General features: G+C 53.4%; 1 protein-coding gene across 1 annotated transcript in view; it reads right to left on the reverse strand.

Moving 5' to 3' along the window:
- Nucleotides 1-14,831, reverse strand: part of SSH1 (slingshot protein phosphatase 1) — a 37,353-nt gene that overhangs the window by 21,888 nt on the left and 634 nt on the right. The window contains exons 3-5 of the mRNA XM_086474014.1: nucleotides 14,359-14,507; nucleotides 13,479-13,539; nucleotides 10,282-10,322 (exon numbers count right to left, since the gene is read on the reverse strand). Coding sequence (XP_086330140.1) covers nucleotides 10,282-10,322; nucleotides 13,479-13,539; nucleotides 14,359-14,507 — 251 coding nt within the window. The remainder of the gene's footprint in view (nucleotides 1-10,281; nucleotides 10,323-13,478; nucleotides 13,540-14,358; nucleotides 14,508-14,831) is intronic.

Consider the following 14,831-nt stretch of genomic DNA (forward strand, 5'->3'; position numbering starts at 1 on the left):
GCCAGGCCCTCGAGGTGCCAGAGGGTGGATTTTAAGCCAGGGCACCGCCGCAGCGAGCCAGAAGGCCGTCACGCAGTCATACCGAAATAGCAACATGAACTCAACTGGAAACGAGCACATCAAATGGAAAGGAAGATGCGGGGAGAGAAACAGCAGGAAGACGAGGCGGCAGCTGCGCGGCCCCCGCTTCCCGAGCCACGCCGACAATCCCGGCACACCGCCTGCTTGCTTTGGCTTGATAGGAGGCACATCAGATAACGCTTCCTGACCGAGAAAGGGGCCGGCAGAAGGGGTCTGAGCAACACAAAACCAGCGCCAGGGAAAAACGGACTTCAAAGCTACCCGCTCGCGTGCTACCGCACAACCTGAGAAACAGAAACGGGAGCCTTTAAAAGGGGCAGCGGGTCAGCTCGCATGCTTTTCACAGAAGCACTTCGTGTGCTACCAAGCGGCCTTTGCCACGCAGTCAAGTGGAGTCTGGTGCCACAGAAAGATTAAAGGAAACATAAAGGAATGACCTTTACAAATAGAGCTGAGGGTATCGCCACAACCATCCCTGCTTAACTCGAGAGGGAGCAGGCTGCCGCGCAGAGGCCCGAGCAGCTCCCCATGCAGCAGGGCCAGGACAGACCCAGCTTCAACACGTGCAGGGCTGTTCTAGAGCCAAGCGCTATCACATACACGTGCAGGCTTTGATAAATGGACCTGCGATCAGAGCGGCAGGTGCCCACTACACCTGCTATGGTCAGCGAGAGCACGGGTCAGCGTCAGCTCTACCTCTGCTGGAATCTCTGTGACGCACCTCAGGCGGAGGCAGCTACCTCCAGGGCAACTTTTGGAAACGTTTGTCTTCTGAAATACTATTTTATGACAAAAAAAAAATAGGGTGCAGCTTTGATGGGCTGTAAAAAGTCATCACTTCTCAGACTTCCTGAGCAGAAAACAAGTCACCCCAAGAAGAAACACAAAACATGAGCTGGGAACCACAGCAAGGTCTGACGCTCCTTCAGACATGCGGAGAACATCTCCCCTTCCTTGGAGGCAGCCAGGGCGCCATCACGCAACAGCAAAAAGTTGCCTGCAAGGGGGCCAGGCAGCAGCCCTTGCTGAGGGGGGGGTGTCCTGTAATGCCCCCCCCGCAGGGGCAAACATCTCCCCATCTATTTCAAAGGCGAGCGAGACGGCCGGGCAGGCAGGAAGACCCGGCAGGCTTCGCTCTCGTGTTTTTAGCAGCGCAGCGACAAAAGGGGAGTCTGAGCGTGTATTGTTCAGCTGAAAGGCGTGGGCCACATCCACAGCGCAAGAATGCTCAGAAGGGTTTGAGACACTGCGGGCCATTCACAGCGCCAGATACAAACGCTCCTCGAGCACAAAGAGGAATGAGAAAAAAAATTAAATCAATCATGAAGCCCACAAAAGCTAATTTCCTAACGCAAATAGACTGCTGATGATGTGCCTCCAGCCGCTCCTGCGCACCGGGTGAGCGATGCAGCGGGCTCGAGCGCCCCAGCTCCGCGCGGAGCCGAACCGGGTCAGCCGTGCTTACCCCACGCCGGGGCGGCACCCAGCTCCGAGGGCAGAGCACGACCCGGGCTGTGCCTGCAGGCAACGCTGGAGCAGCTCAGATAAACCATCCAAGAGAAAGGGCAGGAAGAGGGAAGCGAACGAATTAGCAGGATCATTCCCTGTTCCAGCAGGCTTGCACAAAATAAGTTAGCAGAACAGCTCCCAAACGGTCAGGAAAGAGAAAATTCTAGGAATCCCTAGTACTCGGATGGTGAAAAGCCAAATAAAATAAGGGATTGTTTCACAAGGAAAAAGAAATCCTTTTTGCTCATCCCATCAATTGCAGAGTTCAAAAAGGCACGAGGCCGATCACAGCATCACCCAGCTATGCGATGCGCTTGGAACCGACAGTTTGAATCGCAACGAGCATTTCTGAGATTCCCACCGAAACATGATGTCATTTTTGTGATAGCCGCTGCCTCAGGGGGCCAGGGCCAGAGCCTCTCCGAACTTCAGCCTGCACGACTACCCGTTCAGCTGCTGTAAAGAAACCTTTCTCTCACTCTTATGAGTATTAACCCCACAGAGATTCCCAGCACCCATGTCCCCAGCATGTGCCTGGGGACTGACCCCAGCCCTCTGCGGCAGCCCCATGACCGCCCACCCCGCAATGCTTCTCCATGCAGCTACATGGAGCGGCTCACGCTTGCCTCGACCCAAAGGGCAAGGCTAGCGAGGGTGGCAGCCGGCATAGGACGGATGTACAGAGGTCCCAGCATTAGGAACAACACGGTTTTCCAGCCTAGAGCACCCTCTGCCATGCAGCATCCTGGTGGTTTGAGGGAAGCCAGCTATTCCCAAAACACTGGCTCCCTTCTTCCCCCCCACTAAAAGACCCCATGTTTTCCTAAAAGTCACTTTTTTGGGGTGGTGTTGTTGCCATGTTACTGCCACAGCTGTTCTGTGACCACAGGTAGGGAGAAGGACAGACCGCAAGCCCAGGAGTACCAGGGAGGTGTCCTAGAGCTGTGGTCCAAGCTGAAGGAGAGGTGGGACAATGCTGGGCCCCAGGCTCCTGCCATAGAGGGCACACTGAAGGCAGAGACTCCTGCCTGCAATCCCTGGCAGGAGCCGATCCTGCTTCCGTCCTCCTCCCCAGCCGAGCTGTCGGCACATCGGCCGATCCTCCTGCATTCCTCCCGTCAACTCATTGTTTTAATCCTTTCAACTATTTTATGAAGTCACCCTACTTCACCCACTCAGTGGTGTCTCCCAGAGACAGGCTGGAGAAACAAGTGGAAACTCTCCAACGGCGCCACTGGAAAAGAAAAGGAAGGTGAATAATAGTTTCAAGGATTAAGAAAGCAGCTTCCAAGCGGTGTGCGTGAAGGTCAGCCAGGACACGGACAACAGCATAGGAAGCACAACTGAGAACCCTGCAGGCAGCGGTGGCACAGCAGCCCAAAAAATAGCTTAGCTGCTGCGTTTCAGAAAGACTCCAAAAAAGGCAGCAGAGACCAAGGAGTACTTGACACATTGGTAATGCATAAAAATAAAATAAAATAAATCTAGACAGCTCATGCAGGGTAAAAGCAGAGCGAGAACAGCTCTAGCTCAACCCTGACACCCCCCTCTAGTGTTTAGCTAGACCACAGCCTGCCTTCCCAAGGGTATGCAGCCAGCACCCCACGGGGAGGAGGCGTACCCCAGGAATTAGGAGACTGCCAGCCAGGGGCAAAGCTACCTCAAGGCGGAAAAAATGTTGGTAAAAACCTCAGGATCACCGTTTCCCCCTCCACTCCAAACCCTTCTTTTACAAGCAGAATCGGTGTGGCAGACAGAAGCAGACACCTGAAGTCCCAGAAGTTTTACAGGACTGGGAGGGAGATGCCCACACGCAGGCAGGCTGCGAGCAGCCCCCCAGGCAGCAGCCTCCGCAGGGAGGCAAGCGGCGGACGGGACCGTTTGGATGGCAGACAGGGCAAACAAGCAACCTGGCAGCTTTCGGGAAAATCTGAAAGGGACGTTTTGTCCCATTCCCTGCCCTGCGGGATGCCTTGGCCCCCTGATGCTAAACCCCAGAGGTTTTCTGCCCAGTGGTCAGCGGCACAGAGCCCCCAGCAGCTGCCTTGAGCAGCGATTCCTGCAGCAAGGCTTTCTTCCAGAACCAGAGGTGAGCTGCTGTGGTTTTGGCACGTCTGTCAGCTTGGCGAGTCCTTCTGCGCAGGGTCTCTGTGTCACCGAGGTGAGCGTCAGGCACAGGCTTTGGGTCCTACAAGCAGCGCTACGTCCGTACTGGGACTTTGGGGAGAGGGTGGGCAACACCTTGACATAGCAACGGCGAGGACCAGCCGAGGCGGGTGCGAACACACAGCATGCTGGCTGCTCCGCAGGTGTGGTTTGTGCTCCTGCTCCTGTCCCAGGAAGGACGCAGGGAAACCTGCCTCTCTCGTGGTGACAAACCTTTGCACTGGCTGCACGGAGCAGACGGCCGTGCACCCAAGCAGCTCCAGCGCAGCCGTTAACCACCGCCGGCTCGTCCTGGTGTTGCACGTTCACACCTTACGTTACGGCGAGCTGGTGCAGGTTGGTCTGGGCTGCAGCGCCCAAAATCCACACCAGCGATTTTTGCCTGGATTGCAACTCTAAAACTTCCAGAGAGGGAAGGCAAGCTCTGCAGAGAAGTGCCCCTCTGATCCTAGACAAACCTAAACCACTAACGGATGCAGTCTGCATCCTAATCCGTTCGAGGTTGGGCTTATCTTGCTTTCTGATTTTTTGTGCAGCAGCAGAGTGCTTCTGCATCAGGGATTCAGATGCTGCAGAGGGATGCCTAAATGTCTGGGAAATAAGAAACTGAACGCCCTCTTCAATAAAAGTAAAGCCATGCCCCAGAAGGCGTTCTGCCCTCCTCACGTTCTCCAAAAACATCTTAAGAGCACTTGTCAGGCAGACCTGTACAGCTCTGATTTGTACGAGAAGCCCCTGACTCATAGATCTTGGCAACTGATTATCAAAAATTAAGGTATTTAAAATCAAGAGGCATTTAGAACCAAAATATTTTTCTGACCCAGCTCTAACACCTAAATAAACAGTAACCACACTGGTCTTCTACAAAAGAAAGAAATACTCAGTGCAAAGCTTTGGTAACAGGGTCAGTTGGTTTGTTTTTTGCCAAACTGCTGAGGTTTCATGGAAAAAAAAAAAGAGGGGAAAAAAAACAAAAAAAGAAAAAGGAGATGTATATACAATTCTGAAAAGGGTCTGATCCCCACATCTCCAAACTGGCAGGCCTCCTGCTGTTACTCTACTTACAACCAAGTCAACTCCTCACGTTGTTCAAGTCAGCAACAGTTTCCTGGAAAGGCCAGATCTTAAATAAGCGTCATGTAAGCGCATGCTTCCTCGGCCCCGTGGTCTTTGAACGTCCCCCACACAACCCACCACAAAATGTAAAGGCCTAATTATATCTCCATCGGCTTCCACGGCCACACCTACGGGCCAGAAAGTTAACGAGGGTCACGAGCCTGTGAATTTGCCTCCCCATTGTATGGAGCACGCTAGGGCAGGATGCTGCAGCTTTGCCAGGATGTGATTCAGCGTCCTGTTTTGAACAGTTAATAAAGTCAGCAACTTCTGCCCCAAGATCTCCCACCAAAGAACTGGGAGACAATAAATACTGCAGCAAGCAGGACTTGTCAAGCATGTAATGAGCCGCTGTCCCCACAAATAAATCCTCAAGACAGCTGCCCCGGCGTACCCCCAGCCCCGTGCACCTTCCCAGGACCGTAAACACGGCCACTCAAAGCTGCGGATACAAGGCATTCACTCAGTGCTGCCGCCAGCAAAACAGGCACATAAATCCCTAAAAAAGTTAAAGATCAAGGTGTTGATAAATAACTTTTGGTGCATTCAAATAGAATATACAATAAATGATAACGGATAAACATCCCCAGCTGCGGTGGGCGCTCAGTGCAGCGCAGGAGGAGAGCTGCGCAGAGCAAACACGTGGCTGCACAGAGAAGAGCCTGAACCTAGGGCTGGAGTTGCATTTGCTCTTCGAGTTTCCATCCCGAAGAGGCCAGCGAGGAATCTGCTTTATTGCAGTGATTTTATCCAAACGGCCTCCTTGTAACGAGTCCTCTGGCGTGCGCCAGCTGGGATGATCACAGAACCGTTTAGGTTGGAAAAAAAAATCTTTAAGATCATCAAGTCCAGCCGTTAACCCAGCCCTGCCACGTCCACCACTAACCCGTGTCCCCAAGCACCACATCTACACGTCTTCTAAACACCTCTGGGGATGGTGACTCCACCATTTCCCTGGGCAGCCTGTTCCAGTGCTTGGCAATCCCTTTGGTGGAAAAAATTGTCCTAATATCCAGTCTTAACCCGATGATGGTCTGTAGAGAGCTTGTCTGCAGCAATTACTCCTCCTGTTGATCACTGAGCTGCAAAGGGAGTTTTCATCAACCTGAGGGCTCCACCTAATTCCTGCAGTGACCTCAAAGGCAAGTCAAACCAATGCCCAGGGTAACTCCACTACCTTAAAAAGAGAAAATTACTTTACTTCATTGAACTACAACAAAAAAGAAGTAACTGTAGAGCTGACTATCAAACCAGTGCGGCGGAGCATGTTCGTTCCCGACCAGGTAATCATGCAAGACATGAGGTGGAAAGCAAAGGCACGAGGTGGAAAGCAAAGGAGATGTGGTGCCTTCTGCCCATCACAAACAGCCGTAGGTTCCTCAGAGCTCAGAAGCTGTAGGACTCTTACAGCTGACGGGTTTTCATGCTGAACAAAACCGAACAGACCTAACGCTTTCCTGCGAGTGTTTCAGAAGATGAGCTGACTGTCACCTGCCAGACTGTAGATGGGAGAAAGGGGCTCGAGAGCATTAAGTAACTCGGGGAGGTACACAGGATGGCATCAGCAAAGAGAGGAAGAGCCCCAGTCTCTTCCTCTACCACTTCTCTGTTCAGCGGGACGCTGGATGCTCCAGGCAGCGCTCCCAGCGCAGGGTCTCCACTTCACACTCGGCTGTGGCCATGCAGACGTAGAGGCAGCAGAGCAGCGGATGCTGTTAAAAGACTCTGCAAATGTATACGAGCCCCGTCCTGAAAACCTTTACCTCCTGCAGCTGCTCTTGCCAGCTCCTAACACTGGGTGTAGTGGTGCCAAGCAAGAGCATTTCTCTCCGTAACAACCTTCAGGCTTGATCAGAGGCTGGAGACAACTAACTCCCGGGCCCTTCTGCAGCAGTTCAACCTCCAACTCCCTGCAGAAGGTGCCCGAAAACACTCACCCGGCCCCGCTTCTGACCGCATTCAGATTGGGACTGGAAAGCTAATAACGGCAAAGATTACAGAACGACTGGCTAAACAAACTTACTTGTGTTTGTAATTAAACCCAGTGATTATCTTGCTGCATTTGCCAACACTGAGAAACAGCCAACACTCACAACACGACTGGCTTTGTACAACATCTCCTTTGACTTGGTGCTGGAGAGCCAACCGACAGGGAGCGATGAAAGTCGATCGGGTCACGCCAAAAAGCGGTGGAGGAAAAATTGCACAGAGCCCATCCTCCCAGAGCAGCCTGCTCGAGAAGAGCTCAGTCCTGCTCTCAGCCTCCCCCGCGCCTGATAGCATCTTCTCTGAGGTTGCTCTGAGCTCAAAAAGCCCGACGCGGCTCCGCGATAAGGTGGCAGGCGCCGCGCGCACAAGGCTCGTGCTGAACTCTGCGGACCCTGATCTTGTACAACTCCAGGTTGTGCTGAACTCTGAGCTAACACACACTCCCCTGGACTTGAGATAACCGCGCCAGCAGTTTTATTGAGATTTGGGCGAGATGTCTCAAGGTCCTGGGGGTGCGCTGCACCATTAGGGGGAAAAAAGGGATCAAGCCACAACATCCCATGGCGGACCGGCATTCGGGAAGGAAGATTGCAGCAGACACAGATAACGCAGAGAATCAGACGTGCAAGCTTTTGTCTGCACCAGCTGCACCGAGCCCAGCTAGGCTTAGATCTGAGTCTATGCTCCTACTTTTTCTTCTGCTACGAATCCTTACCCACTGGGGAGCAAAATGGACTCCTGGCTGTCTGCTGGTAACAGTGTGGGTGTTACCATATCGAGGCCTCTGGGAAATTTTTGGGAAGTGAGAGAAAAGGAAGACTTTAAAGCACATTAATGCCTAAGAAAATGCAGATAGCAACAATATCTTCGAAGGAAAAGCTGAACCTAGAGCATGTCCCCACAGTCTATTTTAGGGTAGAAGCTGTTTCAGGGAGAAAATGGAAAGAAAAGCATTTTGGAGTGACAGAAACCATACGGAAGGTCCAGGGCTCTCTGATGAGAGGGACGTGCGGCTGGTTATGAAACCAGGATGCAGACCCATTTCTCCAAGAAAGAAAAAAAAATCAGATTGCTCATACAACTGCACCCAACTACACAGTCTTGAATGAAAATCCTGGAACTTTTTGGAATGAATGAAAATAAATCTGTCCAGCAGGCAGATGAGCAAGTTCTGTCATAAATGCGTAACAGCACATTCACCCTGTACCGATGAAACGCCGTCTGAGCTGGCAGCACGATGGGGTCCTGTTTCCAACAACCTTTCCTTTTTCTAACCATTAGGATCTTTGAGGTCTCCAAAGTCAGGTGCTGGACTGCCGACCCCAGCGCTCAGGGCACACATGACAAAGCACAGCTGTCACCTAAGTCTCCACCAAGGCTAGACCAGGATTTAAAGTGTCACAAATATCATCATAGCTCAGTCCTGGGTTGTTGGTTGTTTTTTTTTTTTCAGAGGGGACCTGAACTCATCTGTTGGAGAAGCTGCACAATGAAGTTGAACAATTCTGCCACCCCATGGGCACCGGGTAAAGTCTCAGCAAATCGATCCGGAGCAGCCGCCGCAGGAAGGGGACAGGATCTACCCACCTCCCCGCGAGAGGAGCTTCACTTCTCATCTCCCCTGTGTCCGCACTAGGGCCACACATCTTCAGTCCCTGGCGGTGTTTCCCCCTGAGCACAGCAAAGGCTCTGCACAAGAGCCATCCTACCCTCCAGGGCTCTCTAGTGATTTAATTACCAGATTCTTATCCTGAAAATCGTACATGGAAGAGCAGCCCCAAGAGACTGAAGGCCAGAGAAAGCACTTGGGATCTCGGTACCTAAAGTCAGTGCTGCGGCATTTTTCAACTCCTAGTAGAAAGGCATCAGCCTTTAAGCCCAGTCTCACGACATCCACCCCCATGACTGCTCCGGTCAGGGATGGATGCACATGCCTGGCTTGCATGAAGGCCAGACAGGCCAACTGTAGCCACGAAACCAACAATCTCTCAACAATTTAACTGTACGTTGTCGTTGAGTTCATTTGTAACGAAGAGGGATAAAGCTGTATTTCCTCTTTCAGCACAGGAACCACATATGCAGAAGAGGAGGCTCTCATACTGCTTGGTCAAGTGTTACTGTTTAGTACGCCATGGGAAAAAGCACGACAATTAAGGATGCATTGCTATTCATGACTTCAGCGGGCTCCTGCCCGAGCCCTGACTTGTACAGTAAGCCCGCAACCAAGCTGGGAGCAGAACCAGGAATCCTGACTTTTGCTTTAACCGATACAAAATGCATTCTTCAGAAAAAAAGCTGATGAATGACATCATGGACTGCTATTAAATGCCCATACACAGGAGACCACACAGCAACCAAACATCCAACACTTGCGTGCTTGCAAGCAGGACGGCCACTCAACACCAGGCTTCGCAGGTGGGCTGCGGCCGCAGAAATGGCAAGGCCTGACACTTTCCTACTCTGCGAAGGAGTAACTTTGCTTTTCTGCTCTCTGGCTTCACTTGCAGGGTAAAGATGGTCCGTGCCCTAACATCCACTGGCTGCTCCCAAAGCCACAAGGTTAACCAGACCCCAAATCAATCCCACTTTGTCCTAGGCTCAGGCCATCAGACTGCGACAGAAAACCCACTGCTGCCAGCGTCTCATACCCCTGCAACAGCAGGTCTCAAAGCCTAAAATGGGATGGAAACAACAAGATCGAACTCCACGCAGCAGCATGAGTGGCTTTGCTTTTACCCAAAACCAGGATAATTAAAGAAGGAAGTAGTATCGAGGAGAAAAGACCGAGCCTGCTGAACCACTGCTGTGTTTCTGCACTTTATCTCTCGGATAAGAACTGTCTGCAACAGCTGGGGTTAGAGCGAACAATCCGCAGAGTTACTCAGAGCCAGGGTCCCACCAAAGGAGTTTTATTGTCACTACTGACCTCAGCAGGAGGAGCCTTCCTCTCCTCCAGCAGGGTATCTCAGCCCTTTCCTCCCCCTCGCACGAAGAAAGCGGCTCCACACAACCCCAATATCAGAGGAGTCAGATTCCCAACGGTTAACACCCAGGAACGAACAGAGCTCTCCTCTGCCCACCCTAGGAGCGTACCCCACTTCCCGACCCAGAGCCCCAGCCTCAGAGAGGAGAACAGTTAGGTGCTGTGGCCAGAGCTGACGAGCGATTTTCCAGTTTCTTCCCACCAGGGAAAAAAACCACAAACCCTCTTTTAGGCTTTCAGTTCATTACATGCTCATCTCAAAACTAAACCGCTAAGGGTGAGAGCATCCCGTGTTTAGCTCTCTGCAGACCACGCAGTCCCCTCCAGGCAAGCGTACAAGCTCGAGGCGGGAGTCCTGTGCGGGAGCAGGACTCGGATCCACGGCAGACAATTAACAACAGCGGAAACGACGTTTAGAACCAAATCGCTGTGCTTACCTCACATTTAATTTACGCTCTTCATCGCTGCCAACCTCCAGCTGAGGGGAGAAAAGGAGGAGACAAAGTTACACACTGGTTGTTTCCACACTGCAACTTCAAAAAAAAATCCCCACACTTTTTAAAACCATCCCTGCAGTAACAGGTTTAGGGGGGTTGCCTTCCACGGGGTTTTTCTCTCCGGTGCCAGGGATAAACGAGACTCCCTGGCCATACATGCCACCCGCACCCGGTGCCGGGTGACAAAGGGGCTCACGGGGATTTTAAAGCTATTAGGTCCTAATCCTGCAAGCTGGTCCTAGAGCGCAGATCGGTTTGAAGATCGGCAACCCCGACGTCACCAAGGGCGCACACACATCGCTCCCGCCGAGCACACACGTGAGAGCAGAACCTGTCCCGAGCGAGGGCGGCTAACGAAGCGCTGGGCACAAATGAATGCCGTCATTCCCGGCGTGCGGTGACAGCACCAGTGCCTTCTGGTGGATGCAGCCCAAACTGGGACTGCCCCAGCCTCCAGCACCTGAACCCCAACCTGGCACTGGTGCGCAGCTCCACCGCACACACCGGCAGGGCCCCTCTGCCATCTCGGAGCTGTCACCTCGCCCAACGAGGCCACCTCCACCTGGGTGCTGGCGGAAGATGTGTCCTGAGGCTAGGACAATGCCCACCTGGTTGCCCAGTCATCAGCAAGCCCTACGTCTGCTGCCATCCTCATAAACACACTGCTCTGACGGCAGGCATGTATTCAACCGGCTGCTTTTTCACCGGACACTGGTCCAAAGTCCCCCTGGAAGCAAATCTGGCTGCTCAGGTGGTCCTTACACTTTATTTACTCTTTAAAACTACTTTCTGAGAGAAACATTTTCACATAGCTCTGCTTTCCAGCCACCTCCTTCAACTTCTCTGTTAACTTCTGGACAAAATTCCATATTGAAGAAAACCAGAGTTGGGGCTAATTGCATCCAGAGCTGCCCCTCCCCAAAAAACAGGCTCAAAGACAGTTCTCCTTCGGTCCCATGTAACTAGACAGAAAAGAAAGGGCCAGGAGCATCCCCTCAGAGGGCAAGGTTGCACTGGGGAGATGGTTTGGATCCATGAAGCAAAGCAGGGACCTTACAGACCACCCTGCAACAGGAAAACCTTCAAACTTGCCATGCACCGGAGCCTCATGAGGCTGGAGGGACACAAGCCTTCAAGAACTTGTGCCCCACCAGCGCCAACGCTCAGGCAGCACTTTGTTATTTACCCCAACATCACTCGAAACTCACATCACATAAGGGCCACCGTAAGGGTTACTTGTTTCCAGGTGGTTTTGCAGAAGCTAAAAATAAGGAAATAATCTCATGTAAAATGTTCAAGCTTGAAGTTTTGTGCGTGTGTAGGACCTGGGTTGCTCCCCACCCCCCCAAGTTTAGATGGGGAGCGCATAGGAGCTGCTCTCTTTACAATCTGTGAGAACCAAGTCATGCCAGGGGAAAAAAAAAAACATCCCAAATGCAACCGCGCAGGACGGATATTAGAAATATGGCCATTTGGAGGAAAAGAGATACACAGAGCCCATCCAAAATGACTGCAGCCGATGGCGAGAAACATACCATCGCTATTTTTAGTCTGTTTACAGTGTGCAGCAGCAGCAGCGCAGAGCCAGCCCGGCCGGGGCAGCAGGCAGAGCCCCGGGAACACCCCGAGCCCCAGTGCCCCCCCAGCCCTGGGAAGGTCTAGCAGGGTTTTGGCCTTTGTAAGATCACCCTCCTGTTTGTTTGGGTCTGTCACGGGGCAACAAGGGGGAGAATAACCTTTTGGGTTTTTTAAATCTTTAAAAAAATGTGACTGTGAAGTCTTGAATGTCATCAACTGGGGCTCAGCAGCAGAGCCGGCCCCTGAATCCGCTGCAGGCTCATCTTTTGCAGAAGCTGACTTGCTTTCAAACTCCGCATCTCCCTGTATTTTGTATGAAAAAACTGCAATAAACCCAAAACAACCTCGTTGCTGGCTGCCATGCTGGGTGCTTCTGCCTTGCTCTGGTCAGAGCATCCCGCCAAGCTGGCGGGTTTTACGGTGTGCCACGCGTGCGATGCCACGGCTCCGCAGCTGCTCACCAGCACCGCGGATCCCACCACAGCATGGCCACCAGCACCGGGGCCACCAGCCGCATCCACATCCCTCCCCGGGGACCAGGCAGAGTCTGGCCAGGCTGAGGGACCTGGCACGGAGCGTGAAGTGGTGCAGAAGGGAGATGGCAGCGGTGCCAACAAGCACACGCCAGTTTGCAAGTATGAACTACTCTCTCCTCCTAAGAACTTCGGGCTCGCTGTGTTAACGCAGCAGCAAACCTCTTGCAGGTGGCAGCATCCATTTTATAAATTCCTTCAGGCTCACGAGTTCAGAAGGCTGCAGCAGCGTACTCCCAATTAGCAAAGATGTATGGTCATCATTTTCCATTAAAAAACCAATCTTCTAATGATTATTCATAGGCTAAAAGCCTCAAAGAGCCCTGATTTTCCTGGCAAGAAAGATCACAAAAGGTCAGGGAGCAGGCTGGTACTTTTTGATGGGATTTTTCTTTGATATTAACTTTGTAAAAACAGGCTGAGTTTGGAAAAGGACTGTTTGTAGCTTTCTGGTATTTCATGCCAGAAAGGACTGCTCAAACAGAAGGTGAGCTAACGTCTTCCTCCGGGAGCCACCGAAGCACACCTGAGCCATGGGTGCCGGCAGCAGAAGCGCCCTGCCATGGACAATGCCAGGTGGCAAGTTTGGGGCAGCGTTTTTGAGCGGGAAAAGGGACAATCGTATGATCACCCCACTGAAAAAGTAACAACCAAGTCCAAGCTCCTTCACAACGCAGCCGTACGTGGCGAGGTGAGAGGCATGCTGCTTTGACTCCTCTCCCACCTGCACCAGTTAAATCCAGTCTAATTCCACTGCCTGCAGCAGCTCATTTACATCTGTGTAGATCAGGTGGCCACTAGGTCTTGTTTAAGACTCTGCCTAAACCCAACCCAACAAAATTCCTTCTGAAAAATCCTCAGAAAAAGCACAAGTCCTGTCTACAAGTTTCTCACTGAGCACAGCGTGGTCCAAACACCGGGTCCCTGCAGCTTCTGGAGCCCAAACCACACGACACAGATCTATGAGGGATGAGTCACGTCTCCAGTGAGGGCCCTGCAAAGGGAACTCCCACAGCCCCTCCAGACCAGGGAGAACCTGTGAGCCTTGTGGCACTGTCCCCCTCCTGCCTCCCCCTCCTCGGACTGGCTAATCGGGGGAGTCACAGGGACCTGACAGGTGACAAATAGGATTGTTTACCTGGCGGGAGCAGGGACAGAGAGAAGCGAAGGGCAGCGAGCATCAAAGGAACGAGGTGGGGGGGGGGGGGGGGGGGGGGGAGGATGCAAAGGAAGGACATGCAGAAAAACACCGGGCCTGTCCTTGAGGGTCACAAAAGGGACAGGTTGAGAGGAAAAAAGGGGCGAATGGGGAAGAAGAAAAAAGAAATTGGAGGATGCAGCTCTGTGCAGGAGCTGCAGTGAGGGGAGACAGACGCCCAAGGCCATGCAGAGGCAGGAGAAGGCGTTTTTGGGTACAAGAGGGAAGGGGGCACGCAGCAGAGCTGGGAGACACAGGGTGCCTGGGGCACAGCATTACGGGGGCAGCGGGTTAAGTGGCCCGTACAGGACCCCAGAGCAGCAGAGCTGGGAGGGAAGGAGAAGGCAGGAGCACGGTGCAGGCTGCACTGCAGCGAGGAGTGGCAGCAGACAGCGCAGCATGGGGACTTCGAACAGGTATGGGGTGGAGCAGGAGCAGGACAGAGCTGCTCTGGTGGCAGGGAAATGACCACTGCTGCCTCGGGGAAGGGCTGGCGTGAGCTCCCCGTGGGGCAGAAGCTGCAGCAGGCACTGGGAAAGGCGGCGCCATGGCAGCGCAGGCTGCGTGGGGCCAGAGGGGTAATGCAGGGGGTAAAGCTGAGCATCCCTGGGGCTGGAGGTGGGGGTGGCTGTGGGACCATGGGGCCAAGGGGCCAGCAAGCACAGCTGCTCCCCAAACACAGGCCCAACACTCTGCCCGGGGATTTACCTGGCAGAGAAGAGCAAAGCAGGCTGCCTCATACCAGCTAACGCTGCGTGAGGGCTGGAGCTAGGGACAGCCTTGGGGAAAGAGAGCTGCGAGGGGGGCGAGGAGGGGATGGCCAGTGTGCGGTGGGGCAGGGAGATGGCTGGACAGGCCTAGGCCCGATTTGGCCTGGCAGCATCAAAGGGCTGGGGGCTGAGGCAGAGCAGGGCTGGGCAGCATCGCAGGGACTGTGAGGGGAAGGCGGCTGGGATGGCCAGGGGGCTGTGAGGGAGCAATCTGGGACCTGGAGGGACTCGGGAGAGCCAGGGGGCTGCGAGGGGCCAGGACCATGGGGGCTGTGAGGGGACAAAGGCAGGAGGCAAGTGGCTATAGAGAGCCAGGGAGCCATGAGGCTGGGGACTGTGCGGGGCCAGGGGCCTGTGAGGGAATGCAGCCAGGGGCTGGGGGATATGGGGGGCTGTGAGGGAATGCAGCCA

The sequence above is a fragment of the Leptosomus discolor genome, chromosome 16 (assembly GCF_034619465.1).
Source record: "Leptosomus discolor isolate bLepDis1 chromosome 16, bLepDis1.hap2, whole genome shotgun sequence".
Lineage (NCBI taxonomy): Eukaryota > Metazoa > Chordata > Aves > Leptosomiformes > Leptosomidae > Leptosomus > Leptosomus discolor.